Source organism: Trichosurus vulpecula, chromosome 1 (genome assembly GCF_011100635.1).
Source record: "Trichosurus vulpecula isolate mTriVul1 chromosome 1, mTriVul1.pri, whole genome shotgun sequence".
Taxonomy (NCBI): domain Eukaryota; kingdom Metazoa; phylum Chordata; class Mammalia; order Diprotodontia; family Phalangeridae; genus Trichosurus; species Trichosurus vulpecula.
Genome location: NC_050573.1, coordinates 53,069,235 through 53,096,256, shown reverse-complemented (window position 1 = coordinate 53,096,256; position 27,022 = coordinate 53,069,235). Strand labels below are relative to the sequence as shown.

The window sequence follows — 27,022 nt, the reverse complement described above, 5'->3', positions numbered from 1 at the left end:
GGCCCCAGGGCTGCACAGGAAAGAAAAGGGTGAACGTGTGGCCTCCTCTAGGGGACCCAGGATATGTATGCATGCATGTATGTATGTATGTATGTATGTATGTGTGTGGGGGGCGGCTGAGGGGGGCTGGTACTGAAGGGATGGTGATGGCAGGCAGGGCAGGGCCTGCTTCTCTGGCCCCATCCCATCTCCTGTCTAGGGGTGCCCAGTTTTTTGGGGAGGCATCTCAGAATTGGGAAGGTTTATTCACGCCTCCTCCAACCTGGCCCAGTTCTTGGGGGGATGGTAAGGAAGATAGGAGAGGTCCTGGAGCAGGGGACTAGCAGGGGAGAGGGGGAGATTAGGTATGCGGGGGGGGGGGGTACCAGGGAGGTGAGAAGCCCCATGACATCCCCAAGGAGGGGGCTCTGAGGGAAGAGAGCGGGGGCAGGGGGAGGGATTGGAATGGGGGGGCGTAGCGTCCTATCCCGCCGATCTGCTTGCTCGCGTCTCCCCACTTACCTCGGGGGCTCCGCAGGGACCAGCGGGGCCCTCCCAGTCTAGAGGCGGCGGCGGTGGTGGCAGCCTGGAGCTGGAGCCTGAGCTGGAGCTGGAGCTGGAGCCCGAGCTGGAGCTGGAGCCGGAGCCCGAGCCCGAGCCCGAGCCGGAGCGCAGACAAAGCGCCCCTCCCCGGCGCGGCCCCTCGGTCCCCGCGCCCCGCGCAGCCCCGCGCAGCCGCTGCGCATCCCAGCCCCGGCGCGCCGCGGGCCTCCGGGACGGGCCCGAGAGACAGGGGCAGAGGCAGAGGCAGAGGCAAAGGCAGAGGCAGGGACAGGCGCGGCGGGGCCGGTGGCGGAGGCTGCGGGAGCCCGGAGGAGGGGCTGCAAGCGGCGGAGGCGGCTGCGGCGCGGTCGGGGCGGGGCCAGGCTGTGAGCGCCAGGATGCTGCGGGGCGCGGGGGCCGGGGGGCTCCCTCGGGGGGTGTGGCCGATCCGTCCCGAGCCCGGCGCCGTCCCAGCTCCCGGGGACCGCGTCCCTGTCTCCGGACGGGGCTGCCCCTAGCTCTGGGCCCCCTGCGCGGGGCTCCCCCTGCTCCTCTCTGGCGGGGTCTTCTGGCCCCCGTAGCTCCCAGGGGCTCGTTTCTTTCCATGTCTCCTCTCTCTGGGCATAGCGCCTTAGCTTTCTGACCGTGCTCCCAGGATCTCCCCACCCGGTGTCACCGTATCTCCCCTGTCTCTCCCTGTCTCCCCTCTACTTTCTGTGTCTCCCAGTCTCTTCTGGCTCGGTCTCTCTTCATATGTGTTTCCTTAGGATCATACGTTCACAGATCTAGGTGCCTTGGAGGCCAACAAGTCCAACCCCCTCATTCCATAGATAAGGGAACCGAGAACTAGAGACGGGATCTGATTTACCCGGGGTCACACCGAATAAATGTGGCAGGGTCAGGGTTTGAGCTAATGTCCCCAGACCCTCTACTAGACCCCCTCTCCGGATCTCCTTGGATCATTCCATGCGGTGTCTATGGCTAGCTCTGTCTCTTTACGTGGGGTACAAAGGGCAGTAAATTGCCCTCATCCGAGGACCCCGGGGTTGAAATCCCCGCTCTGTCACTTAGTAACGTGGGGAGGTACTCCCACTATTCTGGGGGCGTTTGTCCCCCGTTTTCTCTTCTGTAAAATGGACTAGAATAGACCCCTCTTAAGTGAATGATTCTACGTATGGCATCTCCTATCCCGTATCTGTGTCTCCTCTCTTTCTTCGGATATTTCCCCTCCTGGTCTCAATGGCTGGCTCCGTATCTCTCCCCATCTGTTCACAACTCTGTGTTGTGTAAAAGGGAATCTCCCTGCCTGCACTCTGGCTGGCTGGGTTTCTCTCCTGCTTCTTTCCCTCTGTCTTTTCTCATGCCTCACCATCTCTCAGTGTCTCCTGGGGGATCTCCTTGCTCCTCTCTGGCTGCCTCCTGGCCCTGCCAACTCCTCTTCCAGTTTCCATGGTGAGCTCCCAGGGGCTGAGAGACAAAGGAGATAAGTGATGGCTGGGTCTGTATGGAGTGTGTGTGTGTGGTTGAAGCCCCCCCCCCCCCCACCCAGGAACCTAGGGTGGCAGGCATCCAGGGTATAATTCGGCACAGTACAGCTTAGTAGTGGGGATCTACACCCTACCTGGTGATTCATCAGGGAGTTATTCTCATTAGGGGAAGACTTATACAAGCTGATGCAAAGTGAAGTGAGCAGAACCAGGAAAACAATATATACAATGATTACAGTAATGTAAATAGCAAAAACGACATGAAAACAATTAGAATGGAATGCTCTGAGATACATGATCAAACTTGGCACCAAAGAAGAGACAGAATGTCCCTCTTTCCTTTCTATGGGGACTAGGGTATAGGACACTGCATCTGCTGTTGATGTATTGTTAGTTTTGTAGTTTCCCCCTCTCTTTCGTTTTTATTATTTGTTAAAAGCAATGACTTTCTGAGTATGGGTTATATAGATTTGGAAATGAAATTATATATTGGGAAATGAAGGTTATATAAAAAGAAAAAATATTAAAAATTTAAAAGCCATTCTGATAGATGGAGGCTCCCCATTTTCCTCTTCCCTTGCTCTGTACTCACTGGGGATATAGGGAAGGGGTAGCTACACCCAACCCTCACCAATCTTTCCTTCCTCCTTCCCTCCCCTTCCTTCCTTCCTTCCTTCCTTCCTTCCTTCCTTCCTTCCTTCCTTCCTTCCATCCTTCTTCCTTCCTTCTTTCCCCCATCTCCTTTGACTCCAGAAGTGCCAGGCTTCCAGGTTCAACCCATTTGGCCAAGGAATATGCTCTCTTTTGCCTATGGGCCTGAGCTATTCTTCCCTTCCTCCCCCTTTAGAAACTGTGGGGCTGCTCACTGATGCAGGGGAACCTTGCCTGGCATACCAGCATCCACCTATCACCTAGCAACTGGAAAAGAGGCGGGGACTCTGCTGCAGCTGTTGTTAGTGGTGGCTTGCTCATCATGTCAGGAAGTGAACCCTCAGTCCTCCCTCCTCCCACCCCAGGATTCCAATCCTTCCCCATGGGGAGGACCTGATCTTGCTGCTTGGGAAGCTGCAGGACAATAAACCATTTATTGTGGCTTCTGTCCATCTCCTTTTTGGATCCCCACAGCAGCTCTGGGACAGAAGAATCTTAAAGCTAGAGCTGGAAGGGACCTGAGAGGCCACCTAGTCCAACCTCCTTCATTTTCAGATGGGAAACTGAGGCACAGAGAATGAAGTCCTTTGTCCAAAGTCACACAGCTAATTAGAAGCTGAGGGAGAATTTGAACCCAACTCTTCCTGACTCCAAGCCCGGCTCTTTATCCACTACACCAGGCTGCCTCTCAAGGTACCATAGGACCAGGGGAGGAACATTAACTTGCTCTTCGAGGTCATCTCATTCAGTTGTCTCGTTTTACAGATGTGGAACTCAAGCCCAGAGTGGTTCACTGATTTGTTCAAGTCACTGCACAGGTACTAAGGAGAGCCAGGACTCACCCCCCAAGTCTTCTAATTCCAAACCTCTATTGCTTTCAACAGTGTTCCACTCTGCCTTGGGAAAAAGACTTACCCAATGGCACACAGAGCTCAGTGTCATAGCTTGAATGAGAATCCGGTTCTACTGCTTCCCAGCTGAAGTATCAGATTTTAGAGAATTACCTAATTGTGTTCAATTCAACAAGCTTTCATTAAAAATGCCTACTCTAATAAGGTGGAAAAGGGTCTTTGAGGCCATCAAATCCAACCCCCTCATTTTTAAAGATGGGGAAACTGGGCCTTGGAGCTGGCAAAAGATTTGCCCAAGGACACACAATGTGTTAACTGTAGATCTGGGATTACACCCAAGATTTCAACTGCCTTGCACTGAGCTACCAGTCTGTGATTCATTAGGGAGCTAGAAGTTCATGTATAGTATATAAGCAAACACTGAATGGTGTGGTGAGAGCGCAGTTAGTGCTGTGTGAGACATTTCTAGGATTACTGCATGTTGGTCCCCTTCAGGAACTCAGCTTCTAGCCAAACTGGGGTCCTGGCTGTTCCCTGAACTTGGCACTCCATCTCCTGCTTTTGTCTTTTTTGCACTTGATGTGCCCTATGTCTGGAATGCTTTCCCACTGTGCCTCTGCTTCTCAGAAATTCTAGCTTCCCTCAAGGCTCTGCTCATCCCCTTAGTTGTTAGTGATTTCTCCCTCCTGAACTTGCCCTACATGATTCCTCTTAGTGGAATGTAAGCTCTTTGAGGGCAGGAATTCCTTTTTCTTTTCCTCCTTTCCTTTCCTCTCCTCTCCCTCCTTCTCTCCCTCCCTCCCTCCTTCTCTCTCTCTCTCCCCTTTCTCTCCTCTCTTTTCCTCCCTTCCTCTCCCCTCCCCTCTCCTCTCCTTTTCTCTATCCCTGGCTCCCAGCATAGGGCCTTACACTTAATATACGCATATTGGATTGGATTGGATTAGATTCTTTTAGTCAGGGAAGGTTTTTGGAGGAGGGGTGCCTTGCTGCAGGGAAAAGAACTTTGGTTTGCAAATAAGATTCTAGTTTCAATTTTGCCCCTAACTCACTGGGGGGGTCAGTCCTTTCCTCTCTATGAGCCTCAGTTTCCCCATCTGTAAAATCAGGGGTTTGCATTCAGTTTTCTTTAAGGTCTCTCTTACTCAGCTGTGACAGGCTCTATGCTAAGTTCCTTTCCAGCTCTGACAGTCTATGGTCTGAGCTCTGTGTTCTAAGACCCTCCTAGCTCTGATATTCCATGTTCTAAGGCTCCTCCCAACTCTGATACTCTATGTTCTAAGGGCTTTTATTTCCTACCAGTGGCTCTTCTGGGCTTCATTACAGTCTCCAGAAACTCACCATTCTGCAAGGTCATGTCAGCTCTGTAACTCACATGTCTTTAGTACCCTCTATCCTGGGTGCCTGTCTCCCTCTGCATTTCCCATCAGGCTACCCCAATATCTTTTCAGTTTTTTATAATGTGTTATTCTCCCCCATTAGATTATGAGCTCCTTGATTTTTTCTTAAATCTTTATTATCAATTCTAAATTCCCTCCCCACCTCCAGCCCTTCCCCTACCTATTGAGAAGGCAAGAAATATGATACCCATTATATGTGAAGTCATGTAAAATATGTGACCTCGAGAGCAGGTTCTGTCTTTTGTTTTTGGGCAGCCTCAATATGTGACTGGCACATAGCAGGGCTCAGTAAAAGTTTATTGCCTGCCTACCAGGGGATTTCATATTCTAAGGGCCCTCTCAGCTCTGACATTCTGGATTCTAAGTACCCTCCCAGGTCTGACATCCTGGCTTCTAAGGGCCCTCTCAGCTCTGACATTCTGGATTCTAAGTACCCTCCCAGTTACTCTGTAAAAGGTGGTGGGGCTCCATTCCTTCACTGACCTAGCTGTATTGGCCACCAAGAAGCTTCTAGTTTCCATGCACTGGGGTGCATGTCTACCTGGGCCCCATGGAAACTCTCCATATTTTTCTTAGACTCCCAAACAGATATCAACTTTCCCTCTCACACCAGGCAGGCAGGTCCCAGCCTTGATGCTAGGCCATGGGAAGGGCATCTTGGGCCTCAGCCCAACCTCCATCCTGGAGGTTACAAAGCCTAGTTCCCTTTCTACATCTAGCCATTGTCCTTAGGGGAAGCCCCTCTGTCCCCTGTTTCTATGAACTCTACTTGACCTGAGGAGATGGTCATTATGTGCATGCTACTTCACTCCTCACCTCCCTCCAAGCTCTGGGATGGATGACAGTTAAGCTTCCCATCTCTGGCAGACCTCCTTATGACAGGTCTCCTACAGCCCTGTGTTGGGAATCAGGAGAGCTTTTCCAGCTCTGTAACTGACTCCCTGGGCCTCAGTTTCTCTAAATGATGCTCTAGACTGGATGATCTTTAAGGCTGCCTCCAGTAATGATACTTTATGATTTAAGGTTGGAGGGAGAATACTCATTGGAGTATCTCTTTGCTCCCTCCTGGGAACCACCTCTTCCAACCCCCTCTTTGCCACTTGCTCTTCTTTCCATAGGTACTCTGCATCCTGAAGTGCCCACAGATGGGCCTGGCCTGTGGCTTTTTCCTTTCCTAGCCTCCTTGCAGGATTAGGGGCAACACATCTGTGGAGGGACCCTTATCAAATCCTAATTTATCTTGCAAGCTTCAGGCAACTTCCATGAAATATTGGTCAGTGAGGTGGTTAGGTTCAATTAGAAGGGACAGGTCTGTGAAGTGGATAGCTTGAGGGGACCAAAGGTTTGGTGAGAGAGATGGGGCTCAGCTGGGATGTTGTGGGGTCCAGTGAGGAGACGGGAATGATGTGGGACTCAGTGAGGGGGCCAGGGGACTGATGGTATGGGGATCAATGGTCAGATGGGAATTGAATGAGGTAAATGAGGACTTAGTGAGGAGGTTGGGGAGGTCTGTAGGTAAGACTGGGACTCATTAAGGGGGTGGGGAAGCTTTTTGGAGATGGAGACTCAAGGACAGGAATGGGGGTCCAGTAAGAGGTATGGGAGAACTAAGAACATGTAGGAGCTTCGTTAGACTCCTGTTTTCCTCGCATAGGAGGATGCAGGCACCCCACCAGGCTGTAGTGACCTGCCTATGGTATTACTTCCTTCTCTAAGATGCTCTGTGGCTCGGGTCTAGACTCTTTTTCCAAGTTGCATTGATCAATTCTGTCCTGATGATAGCTAAGGATATATATCTGGGGATTACAATCGGGAGCCCCTGATACAGTCCCTCTCTGTCCCAAAGATGGGAGAATCCATACTAGAGGAAGATAGATCTGGGGGGGGGCCCTCCCTATCCCATCCTTAGGGAGAGGGAAGCCAGCCCCTTCCAACTCCCTCCCTCTAGCTACCTTAACCCTTGCCAAAGTCCCTCGTTTACCCAAGATAACCCTAATACCTCTCCCTGCAGCTTGGTTGTGGCATCAGTAAGCTCACCCCTGATCTGTGCCTGGTCTCAACCCAAAGGATTGTGGTTCTTATTTGCTAGTCCACGTCTAAGCCAATTTTAGTCTGATAGGCCCATATCCTAGCTGGGTTATAGGAGCATAGGTTTAGAATGGGAAGAGACCCTAGAGGACCCTGAGTCTAACCCCATCATCTTTCAAAGATAATAAGACTCAGAGAAAGTTAAGTGACTGACTCAGGGTCACCCAGCCAGTAACTGCCTGAGGTCGGAGTTGATTCCACTTCTTCCTGACTTAGGAGTCAGGGGTCTAGCACCCTTATCACTCTATAATCCTGCTTCTCCCTCCACAATCTTGTTTAGTCTTTCCCCTGGTTAGGGAAACTAAGTCCATTGCTCACCTTCCTTGAGCTGAGTCCCTAATCTCCATCAATTCTTCCTGGGATCCATTTTCTCTCATCTCTTCCCTTTTTCTTATGTTGCCATCTTGTCTCTCTGGCCTTTGCCGAGGAGAAAAGTGGAATTCCCTCATCATCTCTGTTCTGTGTCAACTCATCCTGAATTCCCTCCGTGCCCTTCCTATCCCCCACCTTCCCCCAGCCCTTCCTTCTCAGGACTTCATTGTTATTACCTTACCTAGCACAGCTGGAAGGCCCTCTCCCTCTTTTGTGACACCGCCAACCCCTTTTCAGGGGTTTAAGAGCTCCCATACGCATTAGCATGTTAAAAAGGATTGCTTTATTTTCTAGAGAAATATCTATTATCTCCCATGAAAATACTCATTCTTTCATTTAGCAAGGATTTATGAACATCTATGGTGTGTGTACAAGGCCCTGAGGAGGAAGAAAAGACTCCAAGTCTTAGCTCCTCATCTTTAGGGAAATTTTAACCCATCTACTTCCAGGCTCCCAAGTGGAGTCCTGCCCTAATGCATTCATTCCTAGGCTGACACATACAGAGTTGGAAGGGACTCCTGAAGTGTTTTTGTTCAACCCCATCACTTCACACATGAGGAAACTGAGGCCCAGGGTGGTTAATGACTTGCCCCGGGGTCACACGGGTAGGAAGCCTCAGGGGAGGGTTTGGGGTCCAGATCCTTTGATTCTAGAGCCAAGTAAGAACTCTTTCCAGGTAAGCAGAGAAGAGTCTTCGGATTACACTCAGATGATCTGAGTTCCAATCCTGGCTCTGAGAGCTACTAGCTATGTGACTTGGGTAATTCATTAACCTCTCAGTTTCTTCATCTGTAAAATGGAGGTAATAATAGTGCCATCCCTCTGTTGGTTATTTCCAATTTATCCTGCAAATACCTTGTTTATATATAGTTGTTTGCATGTTGTCTTCCTCCATTAGGCTGGAAGCTTCTTGAGAGCAGGTACCTTCTTTTGCCTTTTTTTGTGTCCTTGTTGCTAAGCACAGGGCCTGGTACACAGTAGGTGCTCAATAAATGTTTACTGACTGACCAGCCACCTACATCAAAGGTTAGTAAGGAAAGTCCTTTGTGAACCTCAAAGTGCTAGAGATAAAAGTATTCATAGATTCAGAAGATTGAGTCCAATTCCTTCCTGAAGCTGAGAGAGAAATGTACTAGAAAAAGGTCGCTCAGCTAGAAAGTGGCTGAACTGGGCTTTGAACCCAGGTCTTCTGGTAAGTCCAGTGCTCAATTCCCCTGTACCATGCAGACTCCATGGGGAGTAGGGACTCTACTTTGCCCTTCTGTGTCTCCTCAGTGCTTAGTAGAGTGCCTGGTGCATAGTAGGCATTTAATAAATGCTTCTTGACTCACTTTCCCTACTTTCTCTGTAACCCCCCAGCATCTGTTGCTTTCTTAAGTGCATAGTAAATGCATGATAAACATTGGATCAAGTCACTTCACTGATGGGATTTCTAGATGGTAAAAATTCTCTTCAAGTTAAAAAGGCTGGACTGCCCCCCAAATTTACCATATTATTTCCTCTCATAGTCTTTCTCACTGGTGTCAATTACCTGATATTTTGTGCTGGCCGAGCTGAGGTTCAATAGGTTTCCCTTCATGCACAGGGTCCCTCTTCCATGTGCTTTCTTTGATGCTTAATAAAGGACACTTTGTTGTTGAAGGCTCTCTCACACTCGGTGCATTTATAAAGTTTCTCTCCAGTATGAGTTCTTATGTGTTTGGCCAAGGATGAGCTCTGACTCAGGGCTTTGCCGAATTCATTGCATTTATAATGTTGTTCTCCTACGTTTTGTAAGGGATGAGCTTTGGCTGAAGGCCTTCCCACATTCCTTACATTTATAAGGTTTCTCTCTGGTATGAATCCTCTGATGTCAAATAAGGTGTGGGCTCTGGCTGAAGGCTTTGCCACATTCACTGCATTCATTGGGCTTCTCCCCAGTGTGAACTCTCTGGTGTAGAGTAAGCTGTTCATTCCAAGTGAACGCTTTCCCACATTCATTGCGTTCATAAGGTTTCTCTCCAGTGTGAATCCTCTGGTGTTTGATAAAGAACGAGCAGTCACTGAAGCTTTACCACAGTCATTACATTTATAAGGTTTTTCTCCAGTATGAATTCTCTGATGTAGAGTAAGGTTTGGTTTCTGTCCGAATGTTTTCCCACACTCATTACATTTATAGGGTTTCTCCCCAGTATGAATCCTCCTATGTTTTATCAGGAGTGAGCTATGGTTGAAAGCTTTCTCACAGTCACGATATTCATAGGGTTTCTCTCCAGTATGAATTCTCTGATGTTTTGTCAGGGATGACCTGTCACTAAAGAATTTCCCGCATTCATCACATTGATAGGGCTTCTCTCCTGTGTGAATTCTCTGATGTTTAGTAACTGTCACTGAAGGCTTTCCCACACACATTACATTCATAGGGCTGTTCTCCGGTATGCATCCTCCAATGAAGAATGAGGTGTGAGCTCTGGCCAAAGGTCTTCCCACATTCATTACACTGATAAGGCTTCTCCCCTCTGTGAATTCTCTGATGTGTAGTAAGGGATGACCGGACACTGAAGGTTTTTCCACAGTCATTACATTCATAGGGCTTTTCCCCAGTGTGAATTCTCTGATGTGTAGTAAGGGATGACCGGACAGTGAAGGCTTTTCCACACTCATGGCACTCGTAAGGTTTCTCCCCAATGTGAGTCCTCTGATGTTTAGTAAGGGATGAACTGTCTGTCACTGAAGGTTTTTCTGCATTCGTGACACTCATAGGGTTTCTCCCCAGTATGAATCCTCTGATGCTGGATGAAAGCAGAACAGTATTTGAAGTCCTTCTCACAATCAAGGCACTTCCACAGTTTCCTCTGCTGCTGAACTAGGTCTGAGTCCTTCTCTCTTAAGCTCTCTCCATAGGCCCCAGATAAGAGATGCCTCTCTCCTTTGGTAACTCTTGTTTGGTCAGTAATGACTGACTTCATATTGGTGCTTCTTCCCAATCCATGGGCTGATTCCCCAGGAGAAGCCTTCTTGGGGGTGACTGCCACCTGTCCCAAATGTCTCTCTTGGTTTCTCCGTTGCACTTTCAACTGGTCTCTGCTTTCCCATGCTTCTCTCAACAGAGCATCCCTTAAACCATCTCTTTTGAGTCTTTCCACAATTCTGCCCTTGTATGATCCTTCTTCAGGAATATCTTTTGTGACCTTGGTCTTAGACCTTGTTTCCCAATCTGAAAGAAATGGGGAAAGTAAATTCATTCATTCACTCAACAAACATTTTTTAAGCACCTACTGTTTTAGAGAGTTATGACAACTATGTGGGGGCAGTAACATAAACCCAGGTAACCACAGTATACAATGTTGCACGATAAATCACATAAAGAGCACAGTAGCCAGGGGTATGCTGAAGCCAGCTACAACTGGCACTCAGTAGCCAATTGTAAAATTTTCATTTACACCTTGGAAATCAGCAAATGCTATAAATCAGGATTGATTTGTTATTTTGCTGATTATCTCTAGACTTAAGAAAGTGATGGAGAAAATATTAATAATGCCAGTGAGGTTGTACCCATATACTCCTTTTCCCCATGGAAAGATGATTGTTAAACATTTACCAACCCCTGATGCCACTGCTCTTAAATGAATAAGTGCCCAGAAAGAGAGCTGATTGTTAAACATTGACCAGCATACCCCTGACGTATTAAATGAAACAGCCCCAAGGAAGCTCAAAACCCGAGTTCCCCCAACTGAGGGGGAACTTGGCTTATATCTCAGCACGGAGTTCCATGCTCCCTGCCTCCAGTGCCTAGTCCTCTTTGACCCAGCTAAGAACTCCATTAAAACTCACCCTGCTTCACCCATGTTGGGCATCTAACTCCACCCAGGACCTTAGTGGACTGCCTTGTATCCACATCCCACCCCACCTTGGTCCCTTTAGTTTTGTCTTCTGCTCCATAAAGCTTGTTGGCTTCACGTTCTCTCGATCTGCTTTTGCCTTTGTGATGGTGGTCTCCCTTCCAGACACACCAGTTCTCCCCTTAAGAGCATAAGGCCAAGTTCAAGGTCAGAATAACCACTTTGGGAGATGCACCTACATGCCAAGTCTTTCACCCAGGGGATGGAGAAGGCAAGGGCTGGATCAGAATGGGAACTGGAGAGCCCAGCGCCCGGGACTCCCACCTCTCTGACACGAGGGCAGTGACTGGGCGCCCAGCCCTGAACCTTGTGCCCCTGGGGCATTTTCCCCTGGCAACACAAGCAGCAGATAACAGAGACTCCCACCTTTCTCTGTGCTGGATTTTGGTATTCCAAACCTTCCTAAATCTACATTAAGACACTGTACTAGTATATAAATAACACTTTAAGGGCTCTGAGGTGCAATAGCTTTATGATGCTGGGTAAGTCACTTCCCCTATTTTCCTCAATTTCTTTGTCTCTTAAATGGGGATAATAACAGCTTCTCCCTCCCAGGGTTGTGAGGATTAAATGAGATATTTGTCAAGTGCTTAGCAAAGGGACCGGCACACAGTAATAAATGTTAGCTATGATGATGATGATGATGATGGTGGTGGTGGTGATGGCTTATAAAGTGTTTTTCTCAAAGCCCTGGGATGTACATAAAGTATTATCATCTCCATTTTACAGATTAAGAAACTGAGGTGGTAGTAGTTTACCCACAGCTAGCAACTCGTAGAGCTAGGACCGCAACTTAGTTTGGAAAACAAAATTTTTTTTTTGTGGTGTCTAGGTGGGGGTAAGTCATTAGTGGCTGCCTCTGATTACAGAAGGCTTCCTGGAGGAGGTTTGAGCTGGGCTTTAAAGGATAGGTCAGAATTCAATAGGTGGAGAAATGGAGGGAGGGCATTCCAGGCATAGGGAACAGAGTGAATAAAGGCATGGAGGTGGTAGGTTTCGTGGTATGTTTGGGAGACAGAGAATAGACCAATTTGGTTGATGTATAGAGTACATGCAAAGTAATAACATGAGATAAAGCTAGCAAAATAGGGCAGCACCAGATTCTAGAAGGCCTTGGATGCTACAGAGAAATGTGAACTTTCCTTGGGAAGTCATAGGGAACCACTAAAGAGTTTTGAGCTGAGAAGTAACATGACCATCAGATCTAAGAAAGATTATCTTGGCAGCAGTCAGTCAACAAGCATTTATATAGTGTGTACCATGGACTGGGCATTGGTAATACATACTATGACAGGTAAAGTCTTGGTTCTCATAATCAGTATGACCTAGAGCATATCCCTTTTCTCCTCAGTTTCCTTATCTATAAGAGGATGTGGGTAGATGAGATAATCTCTAAAGTCCTTTCCAGGCCTAGATCTTCTGATCTCGAATTGGGCTTGGAGCTTTGGAAAACCAGGAATTGAGCCTGAGACTTTGTGATCCCCTTTGGTGCACAAGAAGGGGCTCTTCTACTACTGCTGAATATCCAGGGAAACTGAGGCAGAGGATGTCTGCTGGGAAGAAAGTCACATGGAATAATTGAAGGGGGGAGAGAGAGAGAGAGATGGAGAGACAGAGAGAGGGAGAGGAAGAGGGAGAGGGACACAGAGAGAGAGAGAGAGATGGAGAGACAAAGAAAGGGTGAGGGAGAGGGAAAGAGGGAGAGAGAGAGAGAGAGAGAGAGAGAGAGAGAGAGAGAGAGAGAGAGAAAGAGAGAGAGAGAGAGAAAGAGAGAGAGAGAGAGAAAGAGAGAGAGAGAGAGAGAGAGAGAGAGAGAGAGAGAGAGAGAGAGAGAGAGAGAGAGAGAGAGAGGAGAGAGAGAAGGGTGATCCCTATTCTGGAGCAATATCTCAATCAACCTGTCTGTGTGAGTCCCACATTTAAGTTTATATTTCAGTTCCCGTTCCTTCTTTTGAGGAGTGCCAAATCAAGGCACAGAAACTAGAGATAAATTCACCAAGGATGTTCTGGGTTCAAGCCCTCTCTCTGATACATAGTGGTTGTGTGACCTTGGGTAAGTAATTTAACTTCTTAGTCACCCAGGCAACTCTCCGAGATCAGAACAGGGGCTGGTGGGTTTTAAATGCCAAACAGAGGACTTTATGCTGGATCCTGGAAGTAACTGGGAGCCAACAGAGTTAACTGAGCAGTGGTGGTGATATGGTCAGGTTTATACTTTAAAGAAATCATTTTGGCAGCTGGGTAAAGAATACACTAGACTGAGGAGAGACTTTAGGTAGGGAAGCCAATTGACCCAATCCAATAAACATTGGCTAAGTGCCTACTATGTGCCAAACACTGTGCTAAGCACCGGGGGTACAATTAATAAAAAGAAAGCCCAATCTTGCCCATAGCTTACAGTAAGAAGGCTGTTGTAAGAGTCCAGGCATGAGATGGCGAAGATCTGAACTCTGCTGGTGGCTGTGAGTGGAAAGAAAGGGACCCATAGGAGAGATGTGAAGGTAGCAACAACAGGAGTCAGCAATGGGCTAGATGTAGGGGATGAATGGAGTCAAAGATGACAGAGTAAGCCTTGGTGATGGGGAGGACGTCGGGGCCCAGGACAATGCAGCCAGGAAGTTCACAAGATTGGAAGCTTTGGGGTAGAAGATAATGAGTAGAAGAAAATGACGGGATCAGTTTATGAAGGGTCTCAAGAACCAGGCAGGGAAGTTTAGACTTCAGGCAACAGGCATTCATTGTAGATTCTTGAGCAGGAGAGTTAAGATGATAAAAGAAGTATCTTATGTAGATTCACTTGGTGGTTGTGTATTGGAAGCACTGATAGAAGAAGAAGCTGGAATGGAAGGGGGGGGGCAGGAAATCTTTAAAATGGTCTAGAGGACATGGAGATGAAACTGCCCATCCAGGGTAAATGTCTCATAGAAAAGATGGAATCCAGTAATCAACCAGATAAAATGAATCAAGGAGAGAAAAGATTCAAAGAATTACTTAATGATTTTTCTAGCCTCAGACTGGAAGAAGGGTGATACCAGTGATAAAGAAGGAGACTTGGGGTGGGGGGAAGGAAACTGGTTTGGGTAGAAGAAGAGGGGTTCTAAGAGGCAAGAGTAGTGGAACTGGAGTCAGGAGATCAGGGTTCCAACCTCAGGCTCACAAACTTCTTGGCTGTGTGACAACAGCAAATCCCTTTACTTGTCTGAACCTCAGTCTCTTTTTCTGTAAAATGGGCAAGATTTTTTTTTTGCACTATATTTCAAAGGGCTGTTGAGGAAAGTTCTTTGTAAGCCATGAAGTGTTTCTATGCAAGGTCCTGGACAAGGTTAGTTTGAGGTAAGGGGGTCATCCAAAAGCAAAAATACTTGTCTGAAGTACAAGTGAGAGATTGGAGCTGGTTGGGGTAGAGAAGGCAGCTAGCAAGAGCAAACCTGATCATTTTCCTTCTTTTGAGGACACATGATGGGCTTAATACTTGATGGCTGTGCCGTGAAACCGTGTTTCCTTTAAATAGTCGGGTTGCTGAGTGATACCGAAGCCAGCTGTGGATCTTTGCAAGAATCAGTCTTCAGTTTTATCTTTAGAATACTGATGAAGTAGAGATGATTTCTGAGGTTCCTTCTGAATTCTAAAATTTCCTATTTCTAGGACTGTCTCACCAGTCAGTCGGAGTTTGATAATTAGGGATACTGTGCCAAACCATAAGCCATGATCTAAGGACAGAGGAGAAGTACAGGGAAGAGTATGATCCACCGTGACTGTTTGGTTCTAGAAGACAGAATCAGAAAAGCGATTTTTTTTACCCTTCCAAAACAGAGCAGAGCTCAGCAGAGTTTGGCTGTGGTGTGAGACAAGAAAGGGTGAGCCCAGGTGAATTTGGCACCACTGATGAAGACTGGGAAGGAAAATGGATGAAAATGGGCTCCTTAGTCTTAGGCAGATGAAAATATAAAATGGCTCTGGGACTGACATCAGGGAAAAAGGCAGAGTCATCACCAGAAAGAAAGGAATCAGATTGGTTACAGGCAGAGGAAAACAATGTAGTCATGTGGGTTCTTGAAAGACAAGGGAGGAGATATTTTCAAGATGTAGGTAAGGTCAACACAGTTATATATACCGCAGAAGAGCTGAGGAAAGTGAAGCCATATAAAGTCATTGGGGAGGCAAAAGATATCAGTATCACCTCTCCTAGTTAGCTAAGTGTCCTTGGGCAAGTCCCATATGGTTTATGTCTTAAGGGCCCTTCCAGCTCTGACATTCTGTGTTCTAAGTACCACCTCCACCCCCAGCTTTGACATTGTGTGTTCTAAGGGCCCTCCAAACTCTGACATTCTGCGTTCTAAGGCTCCTCCCAGCTCTGACATTCTGTGTTCTAAGGGTCCTCCTTGCCTGGTGCTAAGTTTTTTCTTAGCTCCTACATTCTCCGTTTTATGGTGGTATCAGAGAATAGAATTTCTATTTCTAGATCATGGCTTATAGTTTGGTGTTGACAGATTCCTAGACACAAAGAAGATGCACAAAAGGCTACTGATGGTAGCTACAAAGAGAAGGAATAAGAAGTTGGAACACCACAAGTTCATAGGAGGTAAATAGCAAGAAAGGAGCCAGTAGCAAAACCAATGGCCTCAGGTATCTCCAGACAAATGCCCAAAGTTTAGGCAACAAGTGAGAAGAAGTACAGGTCCTGATGTGAGGGGTCAAGTTTGGCCTCAGAGGTATCACTGAAACTTGGCAGACTGAAAACCACAACTGGACTATGGCTTGGCATGGATAAACTGCATCTAAAATAATAGGTTAGAGGGCTAGGGTAACTCCGTATATTAAGACAACAAAATTGTGTGAGAAAATCCAGGAACCAGAGGAGGGAAGCATGATGGCTAAGTCAAAATCAAAGGAGGAAAAGTGATCTTGTTATTGGAGTAAACTACAAACTACCTGGACAGAAGGAGGAAACTGATGAGGAGTTTGGGAAAGAGATGACAAGTCTGGAACAAAGCACAATGTGGTAGTGATGAGACTTCAACTATCCAGACATCTGCTAGAGCTTTCTCTCTCATTGCTAAAAGCAATGAGTATGTTATAATTTCTTGACTTGCCTTAATTATAATTTCATTCTTCAAAAGGTTGATGAATAACAAAGGAAATTCTATCTAGGTTTTGATTCTCATTAGTGAGAGTTAACTGATTGCTGGGGTGGAAATGATGGGAACCCGGAGGAAATCTAGGAATAGTCTGACATGCACCTTAGATTCTGGGAAAGCAGATTTCAAAAGGGTTCAGAGAAAAGATAGGATCCCATGGAGTAAAATGCTCTAGGGCAGTGGTGTCAAATTCAAATAGAAACGGGGTCGCTAAACCATTCATAAGTACCCCTGCAGGCTGTATATTGACTTAGAAAACCACATATTTATATATTTATTTTTTATTAATACATCAACACATTAAAATCTGATAGGAACAATGTTTTAGTTTGGTTCTGGCCACACTTGGGAGGGCTGTGGTATGCATGTGTCCTGTGGGTCATGGTTGATGCCTTGGCTGTAGGGGATGTCATTCTAGGAAGGATGGAAGATTCCCAAGAATGAAATTCTGAAGACATGAAGAGGAAACAATTCTAATAATGAGGAAAAATGAGATTGTCCTTAGAGAGCACTGTGGATGTGCAGAGAAATCACCAACTAAATAAGAGGTAAAAAGAAATATAAAAAAGATGGAATCTGACATTCAACCTCTACTTCAGAGAGTGCAACTCTGATGGGCTGGCCATGTTGTTCGAATGCCAAATGTATGCTTGCCAAACAGACTATTTTATGGAGAACCCATACAGGGCAAGTGTTCCTATGGTGGTCAGAAGAAGTGATACAAGGACACTCTCAAGTTCTCTCTCAAGAACTTTGGAATTATGTACTTATTCAGTGCCATACCAATTGAACTACCAAAAAATTATTTTACAGAGCTGGATAAAATAATATAAAATAAAATAAAACAAAATTCATCTGGAAGAAAAGGTCCAGAATATCAAGGGAATTAATGAAAAGAAATGCTAGAGAAGGTAGCCTAGCCATACCAGATATTAAACTGTACTATAAAGCAGCAGTCATCAAAACTACTTGGTACTGGCTAAGAAACAGAGGTACACAAGATGCAGAAGTCAACGACTATAGCAATCTACTCTTGGATAAATCCAAAGAATCCAGCTTCTGGGCTAAGAATTCACTATTTCACAAAAACGGCTGGGAAATGTTAGGGCAGAAACTGGGCATAGACCAATATCTTACACCATGTAACAAAATAAAGTCAAAATGGGTTCACAATTTAAGAATAAAGGCTGATACTATAAGCAATTTGGGAGAGCAAGGAATAGTTTACCTGTCAGATTTATGGGAAAGGAAAGAATTCATGACTCAACAAGAGATAGAGAGTGTTATGAAATGCAAAATGGATGATTTTCATTATCTTAAATTGAAAAGTTTTTGTATAAACAAAGCCAATGCAACAAAGATTAGGCGGGAAGCAGAAAATTGGGAGAAAATCTTTACAACTAATGTCTCATCTCTAAAATATACAGGATATAAACAGGCAGTTTTCAGAGGAAGAAATTAAAGATATCTATAAGCATATGAAAAATGCTCTAAATCTCTATTGATTAGAGAAATGCAAATCAAAACATCTCTTAGGTACGACATCTGTCCTGTCAGATTGGCTAACATCACAAAACAGGAAAATGATAAATGCTGGAGAGGATGTGGGAAAAGTGGAACATTGTTACATTGTTGGTGGAGTTGTGAACAAATCCAGCCATTCTGGAGAGCAATTTGGAACTATGCCCAAAGGGCTATAAAAACGTGCTTACCCTTTGACCCAGTAAAACAACTTCCAAGGCTGTATCCCAAAGAGCTCACACAAGGGGAAAAGGGACCCGTATATACAAAAATATTCATAGCAGCTCTTTTTGTTGTAGCAAAGAATTGGAAATCAAGGGATGCCCATCAACTGGGGAAGGGCTAAACAAGTTGTAGTATATGAATGTAATGGAATACTATTGTGCTATAAGAAATGGGCAAGATACGGACTTCATAATAACCTGGAAAGAGCTACATGATATGATGCTGAGTGAGAGGAGCAGAACCAGGAGAACACTGTACACAACCACAGACACATTGATTCTGTGATGACTAACTGATAGACTTGGCTCTTCTCAGCAACACAAGGTTCAAAGACAGCTCCAAAAGACTCATGATGGAAAGAGCTATCTACATCCAGAGAAAGAACTGTGGAGTCTGAATGCAGATTGAGGCAAACTATCTGCACTCTCTCTTTTTTTCTTTCTCTTCTTTTTTGCTTTTGTTTCTTCTTTCTCACGATTCACTCCATTGATCATGGTTCTTCTTTATGACTTGACTATTGTGTAAATATGTTTAATGCGAAGGTATATGTAGAACATATATTGCCGTTTTGGAGGGGAGAGGGGAGGAAGGAAAGGAAGGGGAAGAAAATTTGGAACTCAAATACTTGTGGAACTGAGTGTTTTAAACTAAAAATAAAAAAAAATATTAAAAAAAGAAACTTTGGAATTGATGGGAGACATTGGCGCAGGACTGCTTTGAGCAAAGGAGAACTGAAGTAGCCCCAAAGAAATGCAAGTTATGCAAATTCAGAGAATCCATCCCAAACGTTCACACAGATTATTTTTGCCTGACCTGCAGTAGAGCACTCTGAGCTCGTATCCGTCTCGTCAGCCACAGTCAGACACATTGTAACTTGACTCTAACACAGTGACGTCATTTTGGTCCTCTTTGAGAATGAAGGACAACAACCAACCAACCAACAAGATGCTCACTGCCCTCACTCACCTGGACCGATGGCTTTAGAGCTGTCTCTCTTTTGGGCCCAAGGCTCCTTCCTTTGTTCCAACTGGAAGATCACTTCAGCTTTAGAAACTAGAAGGCCTGTTTATGGGAAAAGAAGCCAGGCTTGGGACACAAAGCCGCCCCATCGCTTTGTCCGATAGCTACTCCATTTATCCAACAAAATTCAATTGGTAGGTAATTTTTAAACACCCCACTGCATGCAGAGTGCTATGCTTGGTGCTTGGGTGATCACAGTTGAAATAAGACAGTTCCTGCTCTCATGGCATTTACAGTTTAACATTTTGGTCTTCAAGGAAGAGAAGAAAATAGGAAAGACCAATGGAATATGGAGAAGACTTCTGAAGGGGCTTCCCTCCCATCACCAATGGAAGCATCACCCTTGGTCCCTTGGGGGAGTCATCAAATTGGGGAAACAGATGATGGGAAAACTACAGCCGTAGGGGCCACATACAGAAAAATTCTCATTTTTACCCATACTCCCTGGGGAGTAGGGAATAAGACTCTGGGCATTTCCACTGGCTGTCCTCCATGCCTGGAATTCTCTCCCTCTGCACCTCTTCCTCCTGGCTTCTCTGACTTCTTTCAAGTCTCAGCTAAAACCCTACCATTCTCAATATTAATGTCTTCCTTTGTGGATTATCTTCAGTTTATCCTTATATAGCTTGTTTGTACATAGCTGCTTGCATCTGGTTTCCCCCATTGGATTGTGAATTCCTTGAAAGCAAGGACCATTTCCCCCTCTCTATTTGTACCTCCAGTGCTTAACACAGTGTCTAGCAAATAATAGATGCTTAATAAATGCTTGTTGACGTGACAAAAACTCTTTGGTTCAGGGCCCCAAGGGGACTGGGAAGGTAGGAGCCTTGGTCTCAAGCTCTTTTCCCACTTCTCTGTTCCTGCCAGCAGGAACAGAGAAGAAAGGCCAACACAAGGAGTGGCTTGGGTGGGCCAGTTGTGAATAATAACAAGCTGTTCCTACCCAAGGAGAGCAGGTTCTTGAAGTTCTCCAGCATTACTTCCCTGTACAGCTCCCTCTGAGCAGGGTTTAGCTGCACCCACTCCCGGGGGGTGAAGTCCACAGCCACATCCTCGAATGTCACGGATTCCTGAAACACAGACCATGTTCCTGCTCACCCAGGGACACCAGAGGTATGAGGGAGAAGGCTGAAGGTCACATCATGGTGGCAGGTGGGGAGGAAAGATGACAAGCCATATGGGAAGTGGTTTTGGTTATTTTGTCAGGAATGGCATCAAGAGGGGGTTCTTTCTCAGGCAGGGACTGGATTAGAAGCCCTCTGGGGTCCCTTCTGACTGAGACTGATTCTGTGCTTCTTTGTATAGCAGTGTTCTTTTTCCTTTTCAATGGGGAGAAGTCCTCCCCTCCATCCCTCCCTCCCCCCAGAAACTTGAAACTCTTAGAGACTAATAAACACATATTTAAATAATCAAGGTTGACATCGTGGGGCACAGAAAGTGACCTCCCAGGGAGTCAGAGAAGAAAAGTCAGTTGTATTAGTAAGGAAAAGTGTCCCAGGGGAATCAGATAATCTTAGATTTTTGAAGATACCCCAGAGCAGGAGTGTCAAACTCATGGCCCTCTCTCTGGCCACCAAGTGTCCTTGAATGCTAGAACCTGACTACAACGTAAATGGGAAATGTTTAACAAAATAAATAACATTAGAATTCAACACAGATAACGTTAATTTGTGGTTTTCTAAGTCAATAGGCACCTGAAAAGATTGATTTCTTTCTGAGTTTGACACCACTGCCCTATAGGCTGCTTCGTCCAGTTTCTCCCCAATTGTAGTAATCAATCTTCAATCAGTCACTGAGTGCTGACTGTGTTGCCTGTGCTCGGGGCCGGCCATGTACATCCAAAATGACCCAGTCCCTGCCTTCAAGGAGATTACATTCTACTAATCCCATCCTCACCATCAAAAGCAGCTCCCCAGCTCGCAGAATCTCAGCGACGGAAGGGACCCCAGAGGCCAGTCCATGCCGGGGAAAGAATCCCCACCTCAATAGACTCAGTGAGTGGACATTTGGCTCAGAGGCCTCTGGCGCCTGAAGCAGGCCATCGCACTCAGGGTCAGCCACTCTCACAGTCAGGATGGTTCTCCTGATGCCCAGCCCGCGTCTGCCTCTTTTCCTCTTCTGCTTTCTGGGTCCAAGCAGAACAGACTGAACCCTTCAACATGGCTATCACGCTCCTAGTGCAGTGGAGAGAGCGCCGGGCCTGGAGAGTTGAGATCTGGTTTCAAGACACTTACTAGTTGTAGGACCCTCAGTTTCTGTCTGCCTCAGTTTCCTCAGCTGTAAAATGGGTAGAGTAATAGCAGCTACTTTCCAGGGTTGTTGTGAGGTTCAAATGAGATATTTATAAAGCACTTAGCATAGTGCCTGGAACACAGTAGGTGCTTAATAAATGCTTGTTTCCTTCCCTCCCTCCTTTTCTTTCTTCTTTCCTTCCCTCCCTCTTTCTTTTCTTCCTTCTTTCCCTTGAGTTTTGTCTCCTAAAGGCTAAAAAGTCCTAGTTAATTCACCCTCATCTGGATTGTATTTGCATCTCCAGCACCTAGGAAGTGCTCAATAAAGGCTTTTTGATGGATGATCTCAAGGCCTTTTGACAGATCAGTGTCCTTGGTTTCTCACAAGGTGGCTGATTCTGTTTTTGTAAGGAGGCTCTTCCTTTTCTAGAAACAACCTTAGCTTCCCTTCCCACTTCACCAAACACTTATTAAGCGCTTACTGTGTGCAGAGCACAGAGCAGGATGCAGGATGGTATATGGCGCAGCCTCTGCCATTAGGGGATTCACACCGGTCAGTCACTGTTTTGCTCTGTGGGGGCAAGGAGAATAGACCTAATCCCCTTCCACACGTTAGCTCTACATGGGCCTGTAAAGATGGAGAAAATGTTGAAACTTGGAATCATGAAAATGTGAGTTTGAATCCCAAGGTGGTTGTGACATTCAGCTAGGTGGTTGGTGCAGGCGATAGAGCACCTGGCCTGCAGTCAGGAAGACTTGAGTTCAAATCTGGTCTCAGTCACTCACTAGCTGTGTGACCCTGGGCAAGTCACTTAACTGAGTTTCCTCAGCTGTAAAATGAGCTGGAGAAGAAAATGGCAAACTGCTCTAGTATCTTTGCCAAGAAAACCCCAAATGGGGTCATGCAGAGTCAGACACGACTGAACAACCATGTAAAGCATTTTGGAAACCTTAAAGTGCTATATAAGTGTATGCCACCATATTGTTATTATTCCACATCTTCTATTAAATATCCCCAGTTCCTTTAGCTGATGGGAAAGCTCCTTCTACCTTTCCTCTTCATCATCTTCTGGATAATCCTTAGCTTCTCAACCTTCTTTCTGTAACTCTAGGTGTGCTCTGACCAGAGCAGGGGACAATAGGATGATTATGTCCCTTGTTCTGGGCACTGGACTTTTTTTAGTTAAGATAGTTGAGGACTCTGAATGTTTTTGCCTGGCACACCAGATTGTTGGTTTAGGCTAAGCAGCAGGCAAGGAAAAGTCTAGCTTGCTGCCTTCGCACCTGGACAGGACAGATGAACCCATGTGAAGAATTTTATCCAATTAGTTTCTGTTTCATTGTACCAGACTGAAAATGTTTTTCAGAATCCTGATTCTGTCATCCAATGTATTAGCTTGCTGTCTCTTCCAGCTTTGTGCCATTCTCCTGGTGGAAAAGCACTGAGGGAGTCAGGCCCAAGAATGAAGCTTTGTTGGGCAGAGAAGTTCTAGGATAGGAAAGGGAAATGACCTTGAGACATGAGAGGGCATTTCAGGACACAGAAGCCCAACTCACCTGGGATTGGACTGCCTGGAGCCCAGCAGCCCTTTCTGCTTCCTCTTGGGGACACACAGAGTCCAGGGAAGGCATAGCTGGGGGAAGAGAAGGAAAGCATGAGGGAAGAGTCCTACCCCACACCAGTCTAGGCTGGAAATTCCCATGATACAATCCAAAACAACAATATACTATAACATATTAAAGACCTCCTAGGTGCACAAAATGTCCTACACTGTGCACAAAGTTTAGCTAAGACATGGTATATGGTTCCACGGAATTCAAAGAATAGTATATAGATAAGTCACAAATAAGATGATAAGGGCAGCTAGGTGGCACAGCGGGTTAGAGTGCTGGGCCTGAAGTCAGGAAGACTCTTCTTCCTGAGTTCAAATCTGGCCTTAGACATTTTACTAGCTGCATGACCCTGGGCAAGTCACTTAACTCTGTTTGCCTCAGTTTCCTTCTTTATAAAATGAGCTGGAGAAGGAAATGGCAAATAACCCTAGTATCTTTGCCAAGAAAATCCCATGGACAGTACTAGCATGCTATGGTTCAGGGGGTCATGAAGAGTAAGACACAACTGAACAAAAATGAGCTGGAGATGGTGAATCACTGCAGTACCTTTGCCAAGAAAACCCCAAATGGGGTCATGAAGAGTTGGACATGACTGAAACTGAACAATAACAAATGATAAGACAATAATATAGGGCACGTCTGTTAGGGAAGTACATGGGAGGTGTTAAATGAGGTGTGTGTGAGGGAAGGATATTAGTGATTCTGGGGAACCCCAGGAAGGCTTCATGGAGGAAGTGGCATTTAGGGGTGCTGTTCCCACTTTCAGAAAGGAAAGACAGAAGGAGCTCTAGAAGGGCTAAACTGACTCCTAGGAGCTAAGCTATGAGGTTCATGGATACTGCTCTCTGGAATCTTACCTCTGGTTCTATGGCCATGGCAGTGTTGTAGGACACTAAGTATTAAGCCCAAACTCTCTTCCAGCTCCTCACTCCAGTGGCTCACATGGCGGTGAGAGGGTGGCACTCAGTGAGCTCTCTGGAGCTCCACAGTTGTAATACATTTGCTTTGCCATCAGAGAGACCAAGAGGCCAGGCCAGTTCAGAACTTGGCATTAGGAGGTGTGGGTCCCGGTCCTGCTCTTATTGCTAACATGAGCCAGCAGGAAGCTTAGTGTAGTAGCCATCCTCTGTGCCAATCAGGAACACACAATGAAAAGTTGGGAAAGGTGCTTGGAGAAGTTCAAAGTGAAATTCTCAGATCCTAGGATTAAAGGCCAGGAAGGAAGGGCCCTTTGGAGGGAGGAGTTTATCAGGAAGTGGGCAGTGACTGGGCTCATGAGGGGAGCCAGTGGAAAATGCTGTCCTTTCTAAGATCTCACAGGAGACTGGGGCTGGAGCATGTATCATAGCAAAGGGCCCAAGCTAGAGCTCCAAACCTTCTCCCTCTCTGAGTGAGCCTTCCACAGACCTTTTATCTCAAAGGAGTCTCTCCTCAGATGGGTTGGCCTATGGCCCACGTAGAGTGTATCACCTGGTCCCCAACCCTCCTGGAGTTCTCACCTCTCCCTCCAGTCATTTTGGTTCAACCCTTCCAAGTCACTCCCTCCTCACTGTTGGTCTTTGAGCTCCCAGGCAGGCTGCTCAGGGATGACTCCAGCACCAGCAAGAACAGCATCTACTCCTTCAACTCTCCCGAAATGTGGAGGGACCTCGGGTCACTGCTGTCTCCCAGGACATGTTCCTGCCCTCAGAGCTTATTTCCTAGTGCTATGAACCTGGAAGACCTTGAGTCCTGCCTGAAAAGAATCCCTCTCTACAACCAGACTAATGATTGGTCATTTAGCCCTCACTTGGAGACTTCCACTGATGGAGAGCTCACTACCTTCCAAGGATTATAGGACCATAGATTTAGAACCGGAGGGGACCTTAAAAATCACCTCATCCAACATGCTCATGTTTTCCAGGTGAGAGAACAGGCCCAGAGAAGTTAAATGATTATCCCAGTACTACACAGGTGGTAATTGAGAATCATAATTTGAACCTAGGTCTTCTGAGTTTTAACTCCTTTGCAAAAGGTAGATTCTCCTCCCAATCGTTAGCAAATTTTTCCTTTTGTGAAGCCACAATCTCACCCTGCAATGTTTTCCCAGTGCTGCCACTTCTGCTCTCCGGGGGTCAAGCATAACAAATCTCTTCCAAGTGACAAACTGATTTGACATATGTGATCATGCCCCCAAAGGTCTTCTTTTATTCAGGCTAAGCTCTCCCAAACACCAGGTTCTTTACCATCCCGCAGTGGAGCTGGGCACTACCAGGTTAGGGTCAATGTCATTCATTAGCTGGGCCCTTTTTTCTGGGACCCCCATTTGTCTTCCAGGTAAGAAGCCCTTCAGAGCCTCAAGCTGGAATCTGTAAACTCTATCCTTGGCTGCTAGGAGTGTTAGAAAGATTCCTGGTTGGGAGAGTTAGGAGTTGTCCTGGTTTTGTCCCTCTGTGGCCAAGGGCAAACATTCCCTCCTTTGAAGCTTGGTTTTTCCTTCTGTAAAATCAGGGAACTTGACTGGAAACTCTTAGTTTCTTCAGCTCTGACATTATAGGAATGAATGTCAGGGAGAAAGGCTGAGCAGCTTCATAGGGTGCACAGAGCCTGTTGGTTACCAAGGAACATACCAGCCATAGGATGGTGCTGCAAGGCACCGGCCAAGGCAGAGGCCCTGGACATATAAAAGAAGGCCCACAATGGTACTGTGGTCAGAGAGGCAAGGCAGAGATGACGGACGTACATGCGACGGCCATAAGCCAGGGCTGTAATAACAGAGATCAGAATGACTGCAGTGTGCAGACTAGAGGAAGGATGGGTGGCCTGATCCCAGGACATACACATGGCGGCACTGAGGGTTTGCAAGTTAGAAAACCGACAGCGGCCACGTGGAGCAAGTTTAGGATGCAGATCCTATGCACAGGAGTGCCAAGGCTAGAAACCTAGGGCAGCTTAAGGTGGAGACCCAGGATGTACACATTGCGGCCACATGGTGATGCCGAAGATGTCAGTTACCATAGGAACCCGGACTATATAAAGTGGCCACACGGTGGCGCTGTGGTCACATGAATTAGCAGAGAGCCTTAGCTCAAGCACACGTCGGTAACGTAGCCAGGATAGAACCTTGGGACATTCCCATCTGACCACACGATGGCGCTGAGGTCATATAGGTTAGACTAGATTCCTAGCGTCTGGCCGTGCACACAGCGGCCACACGGTGGCGCTGCGCGTCACACAGATTAGAACAGGTGTGGCCACTCACACGTCGGCACTGCGGGAGCAGATTTGCTCAGAATCCGCGGGCGGAGCGCCTGCAGGGAGGGGGGAATGGGGAGCCGCCCCCAGCCCAGCAGGGGCCCTTCCCCCGTCCACATCCTCACCATACCCTCCGCCCCTGCGCCTCCGGGGCCGATCTCTAGGCCCACCCTGACCTGACCGCAAGGTGGTTAAGAGTGGCCGGAGGCTGGACGAGGCAAAGCTGAGGACGCCCGGGCTGGAAGCGGAGGCGCCCTGCGGCGGCCTCTGGGAAATGTAGTGTAGCGGCGGACAGCTTTGACTCTTAGTGCATTCTGGGAGTGGTAGTTCGGCTCTGGGGCTGTGGCGTGATGTGGGTGATTCTAGGAACTGGTCTTTACTCTTCCCTCCCCGTCGCAGTGGTGTTCAATTCAGTAAAGACTGGAAAGTGCTTGCTGGCTCTGTGTTAGGCGAGGAGCCGCTTGTGGATTGGAGAGAGGGCTGGCTGAAACTAGAACCTAGAACACCTCTGTGGACACTTCCTAGCAGCGTTGCAATCTCCCCCGAATTCTCCAAGACTGCGGAGCGATAGGGCAGTTGCCAACCGCTCCACCCCGAGAAAAGAAAACTTCGTCCTCTAGAGCTGGAAGGGATCTCAGAGGTGCTCGTTTTCAGATGAAGAAGCAGGCTCAGTCCCGTCCGTGGCCACACAGAGAGGACACCTCCGAGCCAGGTGTCTCGCCGCGTGCGTGTCACGTCACTCAGGTAGCTCTCTGCTCTCAGGTGAGGCGAGAGCTCCCAGGGAGTGACC

At 46.9% G+C, this 27,022-nt stretch overlaps 1 protein-coding gene and 1 pseudogene across 1 annotated transcript; both read right to left on the bottom strand.

The window, feature by feature from the left end:
* Positions 1–8,378: 8,378 nt before the first annotated feature.
* LOC118833799 lies at positions 8,379–9,776 on the bottom strand (annotated as a pseudogene).
* On the bottom strand, positions 9,777–25,821 carry LOC118857643 (zinc finger protein 286A-like). Its single transcript, XM_036768256.1, has 5 exons — positions 25,608–25,821; positions 22,942–23,018; positions 20,097–20,223; positions 19,100–19,195; positions 9,777–10,564 (listed from the first exon to the last, which is right to left on the bottom strand). Exons 1-5 carry the CDS (start codon positions 25,819–25,821, stop codon positions 10,053–10,055), a joined length of 1,026 nt encoding a protein of 341 aa, XP_036624151.1. The 3' UTR covers positions 9,777–10,052.
* Positions 25,822–27,022: the final 1,201 nt, after the last annotated feature.